Consider the following 15,274-nt stretch of genomic DNA (forward strand, 5'->3'; position numbering starts at 1 on the left):
TATTCTCCATTACTTATTTTTAGTGATGTAGCAGTCTGGCTGCTGAAAGGATACATCAGGGAAAAAAATCTCTCGATGCCGCTCCATAGACCAAATATTTATTTTTGGTCACAGGAAAGAGCTGGTACTACATAACATAGGGATTTGGTCAGAACTGCTGCAGTCGTATGTTAATTAAAAATAAATTGATCAATAAATAAGGAACATCAGCATTAGATTTTGGCGACTTTATTTACCAAGGTCAAAATCTGCAACCATCTAATTGTTTTGACAAATATTTACAATTCATATAAAGCACGTACTTCTGTTTGGAAATAATCAGCAGAACAGTACTTGGTACTACACCTCTTACTCTCAGGATATAGATTTTATTCTCTTACCATCTAGATTTTGAAGTAAATCCAAAATAAGCACTCCATGGTAAGTGATGACTTAAAGAGCAAACCCATGTTACTGTTTAATATTTCCATAATGAAAAATAAGCTGCTCTCCCCAAACACTATTTTAAGAGGATAAAAATTTACTAACGTTATGTCTGGCAGCACTACATAGTTGTTTCACTTGCTGAATACAGAAAGAATTGGCCACCATATTTTATACAGTCTTAACACTTGATAGCTTTTTTTATTATTATTCTGTATTACAAAAGAAGGTAAAGGAACAACAGCACACAGTGAGGATCAAAATACCATACAGAGGAGTTATCAAATTAGTTTCAGTACTGTAGGTCAAACCCTCTTAAACATATGCCAAATAGCGTACACACACCTGATGGCAGACAGCAAAAAAGTCCAATTTTCTGAGGTGCTAAGCACATCCCGTGGTGTTCATTTTTCCTGAAATTCCACTGACAGAGAGGAGGAGGCACCGAGCACCTCTTGCGGAGCAGTTTACTAATGTAAGGACTTTCTCAACCTTGCTCGTTATTTTTGATGTGAAACAAAAGCGTTCTTTTTTGACATGACTGAGAACACAAATATATACTCCAGTTTGGCCTGAAGAAAATGTATTGTGGATGATGTCCGTAACAATGTTATATTTATAAACTTTAGGAAAAAAAAATATTATAGCCTACTAACAATGTGATTGTGGAATGCAGTCTTTCTCATACCATTTGCAAAGAGCTTTGCTTGCTAAGAAGCCCATTAATTCAAAAATGAGTAAAATAAAAAATACTGACTGACCGTATGATAAGCAGTACACATCTAGGGAGTGAGTACATCTTTTAATTTCATTCAGATCTGAGCTAGCACAACACACACACATAGCTCTAACACCTTTTTAATAGCATAGTCCATAGTGCAATTCCCGCTGACATAACTGGAAGCAGGATTCAATCCTAACTATGGAAATAGTGTATTTATTATTCATGCAATAAGCACTGCATACACATTTTTCTATTTCACAGAATCACAGGATCACAGAATGGCTGAGGTTGGAAGGGACCTCTGGAGGTCATCTGGTCCAACCCCCCCTGCTCAAGCAGGGTCACCTAGAGCCGGATGCCCAGGACCACGTCCCAGAGGGCTTTTGAACACCTCCACAAATGGAGGTTCCACACCCAAAAGAGTCCCGATCATGTCAAACACCTAACTTTCACCTGAAACAAATCAAAATGATAAAAACTAGAATCTCTGAGCAATCAGACCTAATATGCAGATATCATCAACTGGGGGGGGGGGGGGGGGAGGGAAGCCCTGATCTCTTTTTTCCCAATACTTGTTAAGATCCGTTTTTTGTAAGTTGCCTACAGACATACAAAATTAATTCAAATATCTCCTACACCAAAGAGGATCTCATTTGACTTTGTACTATCCATAAAAATATATGCTTGAAAATCTGGTTCACAAAATATTTCATTTGTTTACTAAAATGAAATATATAAACTGTCAAAATACGTATATAAACTCAATTTCAGAATTTGTAAAGATCACAATTTAGCTACAAAATATACCAACCATCTACCTGTTTTCAATAGAGTATTTTCTTACAAAGATACCATTACTTTGCAAAATATCGCTTACCTTACAAAATTAGTCTGGAAATTTTGCACTACTTTCAGCATATAAACCACATATTAGAACCTCATTAAACCCTTTGGTATATATCTTCAATTTTTTTTTTCTTTTATCGTTCTTCTATTTGGTTTAAATGTTCCAAAGCACAGTAGAATCTCCAGACAGAATAAGCAGTGCATGTTTAATTGTATATATAATCAGCACACGATTTAGTTTTCAATTATAGATGTTTATCATGCCCAGCAACTAAGAACGAACTATTGTAAAATCATTCTCCAGAAACTTTCGTTCACCATTACTCATTCTACAAAACTGTACTTTAAAATAATTGGATGTGTTGAATTCTCTTAAGTCAACACCTTATTTAATGTGCCTCAGACATTTTCAGGACTAGGCCTCTCACTGCTTTCTGCAGATCCTTTCCAAATTTGATAAACACAGCAAACATTGGAAAAACAAAACAAAACAAAAAACTTTTAAACTGTCAGCTGAAAAAGAGTAAACATAATTTATACCTCTAGCAAAGTATTAGCTTTTTTATCATCTGCACCTGTAAATAACAACTTACAGGTTAAAATAAAAATATTTACATACAAATAACTGAAAGAAAAAGTAAGGATTGAAAAAGAGTAAGAAATCAAAACATATACTGGTTATAAATGTTACTAATAATGTTAACTATGGCAAGGATTCCATTTCATCCACATTTTAATTGTTACCAAATATTGCCCCCATTACAAGAGGTATTTGCAGAGATTTTCAAAGAAATTCTAATCACCTGTCTGGTAAAACATGAATGTCCTTTTATTGTAGATGCAATCTCGACTTTATAAAGTTTCCAGTTGTGCCAGCAGGAATTTTGGTGAGGTTTTCTTGTTTCCTTTTTGTACTTTGTCACCAACTTGTTGTAAATAAAATCTATATAGTCTTTAAGTTGTGAAATCTAGGTAGAAAAGTTTCATTTTTGACCTTTCATCTAGTTTAAAAAATTCAGTATAAAAAAAAAATTCTCCTCTGAAATTTACAGTCCACAAAAGTTTTACCTTCTTTTCTTACACACTTTTATGACAGTAAAGATCTTTCAAAGTTTTTAGCTCTTCAATTAGAGTCTTGTTCTGGTTTTCCAGGACCGCAACTCGATTTTCCAGACATTTAACATACTCTTTCTTCTTTCTACGGCATTCTCGAGCAGCTTCTCTGGAACAAACCAACAGAATTGTTTATTTTATATCAGAGATTTCTCTGTTTTACAAATGTTATGGTACTGACCATTACAAGAGGAGAGAATTGGCACTGCAACCAGGAAAAAAAAGTGAAATCTACAAAAATTTAGGTGGAGAGCATGAAATTTAGCAGTATTTGGTAGCATGCATGGCAATCAGTCTGCAGTGGAGAAAATAGTTTTCTCCAAATTGTGTAGGACAAAACATGCAGCATGTTTTGAACAAAATTCCAGCGTTTTTAGTCACTGGATGCAGCATACCATACCAACGGCACAATCAGCAACATTAGCTTGCAAGACTGATAATTTGTCCTTTGAAGATGTATTTCAGCACACTAAGCTAACAAATCAAAGCAGCCCAAGTGCACTTACATACCTGTTCTTCATCAGCCTTATTTCTCGTTTCAACTGCGGATCGTCCGTCTTACTTGTCTGTGACGTCAGAGTGACAGGAGATGTCATAACCACAGTCTGAGGAAGGGACGTGGTCGTTGGCGTGGTGCGGATCTGGTATGTCTGCATGTCTCCTGATGCAGCTGTTGCATCAAAATGTAGACGTGTTAGAAAATTGCGAGACGTCAAAATGTAGTAGTGTTAGAAAAATGCATTCGCGTTACTGATCAGTATTTCTAACCATTTCCAGAAGGCATACTCACTCTGCACTACCACCTGGTTGCTGGGTACAAGTATCTGTTGACCATCTGATGTTTGTGCATACTGCAGTATTGTTGTCCCAGGCTGACTACCACCAGCATTTGTCATTGTTAACGTCTGCAGACCTTGCACACCATCGGTACCGGGGCTGGCCAGCTGTAATCCATTTGCAGCAATGGCAACTTAAAGAAAAAGGAACACGCATGAAAATATTTGTAGCTGTAAATTAAAAAATACAGATAAAGGTAAATCTGTAGGGCATACATCTCTTTCAATTCGCCAATCTGTATCTCAACCTGCTGCTGAAAAATATTCCCAATTTTGAAAGGCTTTTTTCTTCTCTCACCTTCAGCTACCAAATCTTGTTGCTGTTCTTACTAAATGTTTGGGGTGTAAGTGGCAAGGTGTTGGTAGTGGGGGAGCTACAGGGACTGCCCCGTGCCAGCTCCACGATGGACAAACCGCTGGCCACAGCTGAGCTCAACAGCAGAGCTGGTGGCTCCTCTGGGGAATCTTATTTAAGAAAGGGCAAAAATGCCAGACAGGCAAAGGAGCAGGGGGAAAAGGAAAAAAAAAAGTGAGGAACAGCAGTACGAACGCCAAGGTCAGAGAACAAGGAGGAAGAGCAGGTGCTGCAGGTGCTGGAGCAGGCATTCACCTGCAGCCTGGGAAGAGCCTTTGGGTATATAAAATGGTATTTTTACTGACCTCACACTCGGACTAAACCTAACACTGGAAGACTGCTATGTGTTTCGTTACACCATCCTTTGAATGCTTTGTCTGAATATGCAAAAATTAAGACAACGAACCACAAAGTTTATCTGCAGTCTTTAGACACCAGTCTAGTTACATGCAGTAAGAATACTAACTTTACTAACTATAAGATAAATAACCAAACTTTTTGAGTTTCACCTTACTCTCAAATATATAACAAATAAAGAAAAAGTCTGTATTTTGAGGCAAGTTTAGTAAAAAATTGTCCACATATTTTGTACAACTTACTGTACTGTCCAGTGCTCGTCTGGTAGATAGGTGTGGGAACAGACATAGACGTAACAGTAGAGACACCGGGACTTTCCTCATCTCCTTTTCTATCCCGTGTATCTTCAGAAGAAAGATCTTTCAAAATTTTTCTATTAAAAAAAAAGTTTATCAGCTGCAGTAGTAGGCAAAAATTACAAATTACAGCAATAACAGTTGCAAATTACTATCCCTATTTTGTATTACACACATGAACACTAGCATTTTGATATAAAACAGTTTTAGGAATTAACAAAATTCTGTATGAGGTTACTGTCTAGTTCTTTCTGTAATTACACTTGCGTAGATAAACTAAGTTCTAGGTTTTTATTTAACTATTTGAATCATTTTATCAGCTAAGAGCAATTCAAGTTGGCTACTGATTCATAATAATTTATATTTGTATGTGCAAGTCAGTGCAAATTCCAGATTTTCAATCGTTATCCTCTGAAAGTCTTAGATGTTTGGACTGGTAAACCTGTAATGAAAATCTGAACCATTTACAGTAGATTTCAGCAATCTCCAGAAAAAATGTGGCTAAAAACACTTCATACTGAAGTTTCTCTAGTACTGCCACTGCATCATTTCGTTTCAGTAAAACCTGCATCAGAGTTTCCATCATAAACATTTTCCAGGGATTATAACTGGCCTACTAAGAGATTTTACTGATTCTCTCAGGAATAAGCTTTGTATATCCAATTAAAACCAGTTTGCTCCGTCTAGAGTCAGAATAAACTAGAAAGGAATAGGTTACTCTGGAAAAGTTTAGAAGTTAGATCTTTTGTTCTGTCACTGGTAACAGCATCAGGTAAATTCACGGACTGTCTAACACGTGGTACTTGAAATGCTACACTGTAGTATTTGACTGTACTCCTCATTTCAGCCAAATGACATAACTGAGTAAAACTGCTGCTGATAAACAATTTTCCCTATACCACGTCATCTTGAAGTTGATCTCCAGTTGGTTAAGCAGAAGCTTCCCTGGGGCAAATGATAGCTAACATAGCTAACAGATCCAATGCATGTTTCAAGAGAAACAGAACAACTTAGAGCTTGGACTATAGGAAGCTGTCAAAAAAGGTGCTATTTTGGTTTCAAATAACAGCACAAAATATATCACATACAGCACTTACCGATAAGATGGACGACGTGCTAAGATACCCCGAGCTTTCTGTGAAGAGCCTATGCTATCTGATGAATCCTGAGAATCTTCACTCTCAGACAAAGAAGATACCTAAAAAACACTTTCCATGTGGTTATCCTGCACACTACAGGAAAATACCCAGAACAGATTACACATTTTAATTTCAAGTGAGCTAAAGCAGCATGAAAACCACATAAATGCAGCTAATTACCTAAATGAAAAAAAAAAAAGAAGGAATTCTAGATTCAGTGCTATCTAATATTTCTAACAACTCCCAAATACATTAGTAAGGTCATAATGAAATAGAACGTACTCGCTTTAGAAGCCAAAGGCTGCAAACCTATTAACTCCCTATAAAAAGAAAACTCAAGAGATTCTCCTAAAATATATACCATAGCAAAAATTGAATCCTTTAGTATTTTCATAAAAATCTTACGAGCTGATGCGGTCTGAAAAGGTGAGCCACTCCCACATTTACATTTGTCTAAGGAGGCTGGGGTAGTGGCAGCAGGAACACCATTTATGTACGAAGACAAACATATAAAATGCTTCAAATGTTTTATGTAGACAGAGAAGCAGTGTATTTTGTTGGTCAGAATAGGAGTCAAATGAAAATAATATTTAAGGCTGCAGCATATCAGGGAGTAAATATGCAAAGTACTATCTACAATTTTCTCCTTATTCCACTGTGTTCTCATCCAGTTGGCAAGTGTTCATTTTTTCCCTGAAGCTCCTTATAAAATACAAACTAACAAAACATTTATTCATACTTATCTGTGTGCCAGCAACAAAAACTCAACAAGAATGCACACGGCTCTGGGAAAAGCATTTCTTATTTAACTGCTGCTACAGAGACAAAAAGAACAACCTACCAACAACGTTTTAAGAAGTTGCTCGTGTATTACTTTTTTCCCCCCTCAGCAACAAGGCCACAACATTCATAAATTACTAAGAAAAATGCGAGAATGTATTCAGTGGGGACCCTGCAATCGGAGCATGATAGGAAAGAGACTTGAGGCGACCTAGTAGAGCAGATGCTGAACTGTTTTCAGCAAAGCGAAGTGTTTTCTTTTCCCTGATCTGATGTGATAGGAACAATGACAGCTTAAAATGCAGTCATTATAGGTTTACATTTTTATTATTAATTTAATGTCATATGAATAGATAAGCACAATGCAAAGGATCGGTGACAAATTAATGCGTTTTAGCACAGTTCTTCCAGTCACTTGACAGTTATTTCACAATCTAACTTCAGCGTCATGCTGCCCAGAGGGCTCTCTGCAGCCAAGAACTGAATGAAGTAGCAGCAGCCTCGACTGTAAACTCCCTGAGGCACCCCTCTGAAGTGGCTTGTGAAAAAATCATATGGCAAGTGAGTAAGAGACACAAGCAGAATGCTTAGGTACCACAGAAATGGAGCCACAGCATACATGAGGTGAACAACCAACAGCCCATCCACAACCGTTCAGGCCTACCCGTTCCAAACACATTTTCTTCACGGAGTTACTCTGCGCTCTCCTGTTTGGTTAAAACACACCGGGTGCGTGCCTGTTAGCAGCACCAGCCAGGGAGCTGGGGAGTTTTGTTTTGTTTTTTTTTTTTAATCAAGGGAGGTGGTGTCATAAAGTTTCATTTCAACTCCAGTGGCAACTTTAGTGCTACAAATAATTTCTAGCCTAAATATTCATTAAGAATGACGTGTCCCCACAACACGTTCACTGGAGTGCTTACTGCCTCTCACAGTAGGGCCTGAGAGGCTGCGCTGTGGCAGACCTAGCTGAGTCAGACAAGCCTTTACAAGTCTTTTCATGCACATAGAACAGGATTCTTGGTTGTTTAACAGACGTTCTGTAGTTACCTGCACTGTTTGCACCTGGGGTGAGTGGATTACAGAAGAGGACTGGGCTGTCTGAATGACTCCCTGGACCTGGACTTGCTCTCCAGGAAGCTGAACAACTGTCAGAGGAGCAGGACCTCTCAGAGACATCTACAAGAGATCAAAGGCTCATGAACAAAAGCACACGTTCTACAGCGTTCAGAACATGTATATACATGTAGGAAAACTAGTGGAGAACATGCATTAGCAGAAGCTGCTTTTAAGTCCAATTAAGTCACAGAAGTTATCCTTTAAAGATGCACATTTTTCAGATACGTATCTGCATATGAAAAGGCTGAAACAGTTACTTGCCTCAGGTTAGGGAGAAAATCAAGTGTGTAGCATTATGTGCAAATGATTACAGTGCTGCAACTTAAATACACGCAGTTCGACATGAACCACAACGAAGCAGACTTCTTCAGAACCACAACCCCGAGCCTAGCTGAGCGTGACTGCTTCCATATAACTCCATCAACGCTTACTGATAAAGGCACGCACTTATGGCAGTTTATCTTTTTTAAGTTTAGATTCCATTTTAAGAGCGTCTTGGACTCGGAGGGTAGCAGCACGATTAACGTGCATAGTCGGTGCTCTTGGATTTTTTTAAGCAACCTTTATGAAGCTATTGTTCAACGACTTCAAAGAGAAGAAATCACAAGAGCTAAGGACAGCGAAAGCTGACCCATCTACTTAGAAAGTTCAAGGCATAAGGGCTGTAGGAAAGATATCAGAGCAGAAAGAAAATAAAGGAGGCAAGGTATAGAAGCTCTGGCCAAGGAAGAAGAACAAAGAGCAGATTTTTCCATGTAAAAGTGACGACATCTCTTTAACATTTTACTCTTTCATGTTTTGCAACTATCAATTTAAATTAATGTTGTAGTGGAAATCTAGGCTTAATAATTACTACTGCAGCCCCTGTATAAAATTATGTAAAATAGAATTATATTCTAGCAGATTTGTATTTTTATGTGGATTTTGCACAAGCCTGTGCACTTAAAATTGATTAAAGTTATACACGTAGATGCATAAGCAAATAACCAGTTTCCTCAACAAATTTCTTCACTAGCTTTATTAATCTGGAATATATGAAAAGATGAAGGGATCATTAAAACTCAGACGGATAGTTTTTTATTTAGTACTATTTTTCTCTCGTAATACTAAGTTCCAGTGGCAACCTTACATAAAACCAGATCAGATAAACAGCCTGTAAACAGACAACAGGATGCCTGCTGTCTTTACCTCACGTCGTTATCTACATTTTGCAGCAAAATCTAAAGCACCTCCATAGGGTAAGCAGTGGACAAGCTGCAAAATGTTGTTTCGTATGACTGCTGCATGGCTATGGGAGCAGATTTACCTAGAAAAAGATGTTCTTTCAGATACAGAAATTTGAACCATGAGGAATTCAGGTTAACGCTCTGAAAGTGATGTTACCTCCTGGAAACTATGTCAAATTTCCAACTTCATGTGCTTTATCACATTAAATATATTCAGGTTGGGCTAAAATCCAAGTGTTTCCATGGTGCTGAGCACCCAGAATTGCCATTGCTACAAAAAGAGCTGTAAATGCTTCTTCTGAAGAAAAAAAAAAAAAAAAAAAAAGAACACCAGGCCCTCAATTCATTACCGAGCAGCTCCTCTAGGTCAGGCTGATGATGGTGTCAGAGGACACACAACCTAAACGAAACGTGGGGCTGCGTTTTTGCATTTTACTAGCATTAATTCTGCTCTTTTGAATACACGCCATTTCATTAACTGTGCCGTCCATCAACAAAGTACGTTTTTCTCAACCTCCGTTTGTTTTTTTCTTCTCCGCGTGTTTCTAAAATTCACGGATGAGTACAGCTCGCAGTGCATAAAACCGTGGCTCTTAACTACCTCAAATGTTTGCTGAGATTTGGCCCAGGCTTTACCTGTTGAGCAATATGAGAGAGCTGAGCTGCCTGTAGTGTTGTACCTTGTACGGCTGCTGTTTGTGAAGGCGTCACGGAGCTGTTACTGCTGCTCTTGTGCACCTCTTCCATAATCAGCTGCGAGAAAAGCAACCAGTTAAATTCACTTCACGACAAACGCGGACCGGAGACAGGTGCCCGGCTTCCACGGACGTTTCGTCAAATCTCCGGGCATCCCGCTTTGAGCCTTATTGGCACAGTTTTAATTAGCTTTGTTAGCATGCCACCTCCCCGGCCCTCCGGGTTCGGAGCGGGGCGACCCGCGGGGACCCGAGTCCCGCTGCGCCCGGCAGCACCCGCGGCTCCGCCGACTGCTGGCCCTGGCCCAGACCTACGCCGTGCCGGAGTTTACTGTCAATATATCTCCTGCATCTCCTGGGTTTCAGCAAGAACAAGCCACATCGCGAGAAGTAGGAAGAAAACCCGAACGAAGCGTTTTTATTAGCGAATACCCTGCCATAAGGGAAAATAATTTTCCCTATTTCACCCGAGCTGCCACCAAACCTGTACCGAAACATCTGAGGGGAGACAAAAACAAATCGGGGATCCAAAATCAAAGCATAAAGAACACGGATCTGAATTACAAACCCTGCAGAAGTAACTTCACCTCTTCATAATAAAACCGCTAACACTTCTCTCCTCTCTCAGATTTTATATTTAACTGCTCAGCGCGACTTGACAGCAATCCCCCCCCAATATTGGGGGATTTGGTGATGTAAAAATGCATGCTTTTAGGTGGGGTGAGTGGGTGGACCAGCCTAGAGCATTAGAAGATGATCGGTGAGTGTTAAACATTTTGTCACAGAAGGTTTAAAACTGTTGAAAGGACAGTTGCTATGAGACTGGAAATTACATTTCTTTCTGTGGAAATGTGAGTCATTGATTTTTCCCTACTGAGATAAACCACAGCTCTCGCAGCCTGACGTATACTTAGAGGGTAAAAAGTCAGCGCGCACCAAGCCCAGGATCCTCTTCCTGCAACCCTTACTCATCTGAGGAGTCCCCGCGCAGAACTCCTCCGATCCGGTACTAAAACCGGGCTTTGCGGGGAGAAAAAAAGCGAGGAGCCCCCGGCAGCTCGGTGACACGCCACGCCGCGTCCTGCACGGCACGGCACAGACGCCCGCCACCGAGCCAGCTTCCCAGCGGGCTTCTTCCTGCGAATGGAAAGCCATTCGCCCTCCATCTAAGCTGAGGCAGCAAAAGGACGGCTGCGTTTTGGGAACCCACGGGAGCTCCCAGCCCCCCAGAAAGCTTCGGCTCCTCCGAATTATCCCGGCCGCCTCTGCAGGAGCAGGACGCGGGGCGCTGGGCGCTGCCGCGGAGGAAGCCGGGCGGCCCCAACGCGCGCTTTGCAGCCGCCTGCAGAGCCCGCTGGAAGGCCTCGGAGGCTGTTCGGGCTTTTTTTTTTTTTTAAAACAAAAAATGGAGAACCGGAGCAATTTAAACAGCTCGAAGCAATAAGGAACAAATGGAATTAAATGCATGGATGCGTAAGGGAGGCATGGATGTGTAAGGATACCTGCTACTGCTGGTTTGGGGTTTTTATAAAGGAAAATCTCCGCCTTATACCTATGCAGATGGGGCCTGTAGCAAATGTTACAAGTAAACAGGGCACTGTCAAACTGAAATCCAGTCAACAGCAAAAATTAAAATAAATTTCCAGTGCTACAGCAATACCCAATTCATTTCGGTAGTGCTAAACCACATTCTCTGCTTTCCCCTCCCTTTTACTGTTTTTCTCTGCCTTACTGCCCCATGTAAGACTCACAACAGCAGCAAAATTGCCTGCAAGAAACAATGAAACTGATAGATCTAAAACCACTCAAAACAAACAAACCGGGGCAAAAGCACAATGCTCTTTGCTGATCTGTCTCTCTGAGGTGTGAAGTCCTACTTACAGGAAAAAAGATGAAATATTTCCCATGATAAAGGCGCTTTTTCAAGTTTACTTCCCCTCTGCTTGCTCTCTGTAGAATTTCACTCAACGTCCATCCAGCAGCTATTTTGTACACCCAGCTAGCTTATTTGAGCAAAATAAGGACCATAAAAGGGGAACATTATTATTGTGCCTTCCAGCCAGAAGGAGCAAAACGCTATTTGGCCTTGCACGGCTGTCACCCAAGAAGCCCTACACGCCCCTACCCCGTGAAAACAACCTCTCCTGCTGGAAAAAACGTGACGTTTCTTCTGGAACGGCCGCCTGCAAGCACCTGAAACGGTGATTACCATCTACCAGCCTTCAGAAAGACAGGTCCCGTGACAAACCTTGGCCTGCAAGTCTTCGGCTTAGAAGAGAAGGACCAAAGGTGGAGGACACACGAGGGTTTCACCGTTTTCCACCACAGCCAAAACTACTTCCAACAACAGGATGCGCCTTTCAGCTGAAAGCAGCTGCATGGTTTTGGGGTGAAGGAAGAGTTCTGCCACCAGGAGCACCACCGTGAGGGAACTCAGAGAAGGAACACCTGATGTTTTACCAGTCACAAAACACCACTCTGATCTGTAGGACAGCCATTTTTTATAACAGGATAGGTAAGGGGATGCTTTTCAGAACAAACACGCCACCTCTGCGCAGCTACATCTCAAAGTGCTGTAATTTAAATTGCAAAGCATTCTGCAACAGCTGCGCTATGAGGAACGCATTTGTTTTAAGACTTTTAAACTTCTGAGAATTGACTCGTGCAGCCAAACAAACTCACTGCACCTTAAATGTGAGTTCCACCTCAAATAGGAACGGGAACGTCACGTTTCATAGTGGCCACGTTTAAGTTCTCATACACCCGCCTAGCAGCACATCCCTCAGGTTGAGCCACCACTCAGGAACCGCTACAAACGTGGCTGCAAGGAGCATCAACCAAAAAAGAACAAATAAGTAAACAAAAAAAAATCTACAACTTTCACTAAAAATACTCAAAAACGTTGAAGAAGGTCCCCTTACAGACACACTGCAGCCTGTGCGGTAACTATCCTCCGAAGATTTTAAGTCACTCCCTGTTTCAGCGTCCCAGCTGTAAGCAGCGTACTGATTTCTTACCCTTATTATTTGGGTTTTGTCTGTTTACAATACAATTATCTGAGAGGCGATTGTCTCTAGTTAAATGCTCATTACATGGCTACAATCAGATGAAGCTTCAAAGCACAGTCTAGGGGCAAAGAAGAAAATAATGGAAGATAAAAGCTGTACGTTCAGGCAAAGAGACACGAGCTCTAGTGCACGACCTCTGAAGAAAGAAACCAAATTCTGGTTTGCCCTTTTAAATCCAACAAGTCAGAGGCCCATTTTATATTTCAGTATTTAAATATTTTAAGAGGCAAGTGATTTTTTTAAAGACTTTATAAAGTCAGAGATCAAGGACGAGCGGACACAGAAATTTGTTCTCAAATACTAAGTATCGGCAGTCAAATATTGATGTATATCACAACAATTAAAATGTTTTTTACTTTATTCTGCAATTGAGACACTCTGGGAAAGTTTTTTCATCCAGAGGCCTGACAGAACTCCGTTTTTTCCAGGACAGAAGCAAATGACAGCGCATCCCACGAGTCCATGCCAGAAAGCCAGCGAGGAGACCTGAGTCAACGTCCCCACTTGGAGCTTTGGATCCCAGACTACCCACATGCAGAAAAATACTCCGTAAAACTTGCGGAGTACTTTCCATATGTGTTTTCTTCCACTCACCCCCCTGCTCCTGCCTTCTACAGCGAAACGAAGCTGAGCGAGCACTGACACGGAGCTTGAGGAATAAAACCCCGCGGACTAAAACGGCAGAGGTGATGTCGGTGTGCGGGATCTTCGCCTTTCTGAGAGGCAAACAGCAGCGACGCACGGTTACGAAACAATTTTCACCCAGAACCAACGCGACACCACTGCCTGGAGGAGAGGGCTCAGCAAGGTGCACGCGAAGGGAAAAACAAAAAACAAAAAAAAAACCCTTGCGGTGACCAGCGGGCGACCAAAATTTCTGCCAGCGAGCGCCAAGGAACCGCGACCACCGCCGCTGTTAGGGCATAAATGGAACCGAACGAGAGCGGGGGGCCGGGTGCGAGCGGGGAGCAGGGCGAGAAGGGGCCGAGCAGGGACCGAAAAGGGACCGAGAAGAGGCCGAGCAGGGCAAGAAGAGGCCGAGGAGGGCCCGAGACCCCCCGGGCGCCCCCTCAGGGGCCGAGCTCCCCCCGGGCGCCCCCTCAGCGCCCGCCGCCGCCCCCCTCCCCCCCGCGGGCCCGCTGAGGAGAGCGGCGCGGCCTGGCCTAGGCCCGGGGGCGGCCTCCCGCGGCCCGTTCTTACCTCAGAGGCCCGCCAGGCCCCGCCGGTGGTGGCCGAGCGTGGGGAGAACCGGAGCCGCCGCCGCCGCCGCGCCCGTCTCCGCCTCAGGGAAGCGGCGCCGGCGGCATCGCAACCGCGGCGGGGCCGCGCGGGACGGGGCGGGTGGGCGGGCTGCGACCATAGAGTCCCCGCGGAGGCCTCCGCCTAGAAATCCCCACCATAGAGTTCTCCCAGCGGAGAGCCCCGGAGGCGGAGGCTAGAGCGGCCGCTCTGGGCCCGCCTCCCCTTCCCCCCCCGCTTCCTTCCCGAGCACGGGGAACCATAGAGAGGCGGAGGTAGAGCGGCGCTGCCGGCCCGAGAGCGGGAAGGCGGCGGAGGTCCGGGCAGGCCGCGGCCCGGCGCTTCCTGGTCAGGGCCCGCCTCAGGAAAAGGCTCCCTCCCCCCCCTCGTTTATTCGCCACAAAAATCTGTGTACAAATCCAAAATAAAGCGCAGAAGTGCACAAGCACGAGGCCTGTTCAACATAGAAAGACAGTGCATGGAAGCTGAAACAAAAATTCTATAGTACCTATTTTTTTTTTTGTAAAAACAAACAAAAACCCAAAACTATTCCTGCAAAGGAATTAGGAATTTCAGACATGGCACATTAACTGCTTTAGACTAAACAAAGGTCAAGCAGAAAGGGAGCAGGGAGAGTTTTGGCTATACCCCCTCCCACCCCAGAGGTGGGTTACAGTGACTTTTTTCCCTTAAGGAGAATTGTAGAAGCAGCACCAAAGTCCATTGGGGACATACTCTTTTCACAAAGATCACTTTTTGCAGCACAGTAGGGAAATTTAGCAATTTTTGTAAGGGAAATGTAAACTCAGTCATCACCAATGGTAGTCTCTCCCGCGATTTTTAACGTTTTATAACAGTTGTTCTAGCACAAGCTGTAAAAGACTGTATTTAAAAAGGGTTTTGATTAAAGCTTTAGTGTAATATGAAGGCAGCTGTAAATAAGCTCATTATCAGAAAGGGTTGCCAAGGTCTGCAACCTCTGGAAGCCTTACCCGATCACCTGAACCGAGTCAGCGGAGGCCATGGAAAAGCCTGGGGAATTCAGCTTCCAGGCTCAGGTC

At 42.5% G+C, this 15,274-nt stretch overlaps 1 protein-coding gene across 2 annotated transcripts; it reads right to left on the bottom strand.

Annotated features, from left to right (window-relative positions):
- Positions 1-212: 212 nt before the first annotated feature.
- Positions 213-14,332, bottom strand: ATF1 (activating transcription factor 1). 2 transcript variants are annotated; one of them, XM_066985705.1, is made up of 8 exons: positions 14,175-14,332; positions 9,848-9,964; positions 7,917-8,045; positions 6,048-6,148; positions 4,897-5,027; positions 3,897-4,076; positions 3,617-3,776; positions 213-3,215 (listed from the first exon to the last, which is right to left on the bottom strand). In XM_066985705.1, the coding sequence occupies exons 2-8, from the start codon at positions 9,956-9,958 to the stop codon at positions 3,071-3,073; spliced, it is 957 nt and encodes a 318-aa protein (XP_066841806.1). In that variant the 5' UTR covers positions 9,959-9,964; positions 14,175-14,332; the 3' UTR covers positions 213-3,070. The 2 variants fall into 2 exon arrangements, with proteins under 2 accessions (XP_066841806.1, XP_066841807.1); XM_066985706.1 differs by having other exon boundaries at positions 9,892-9,964; positions 14,175-14,238.
- Between the last annotated feature and the right edge of the window lie 942 nt (positions 14,333-15,274).

This window comes from Anser cygnoides, chromosome 32 (assembly GCF_040182565.1).
Source record: "Anser cygnoides isolate HZ-2024a breed goose chromosome 32, Taihu_goose_T2T_genome, whole genome shotgun sequence".
In the NCBI taxonomy this organism is placed as follows: domain Eukaryota; kingdom Metazoa; phylum Chordata; class Aves; order Anseriformes; family Anatidae; genus Anser; species Anser cygnoides.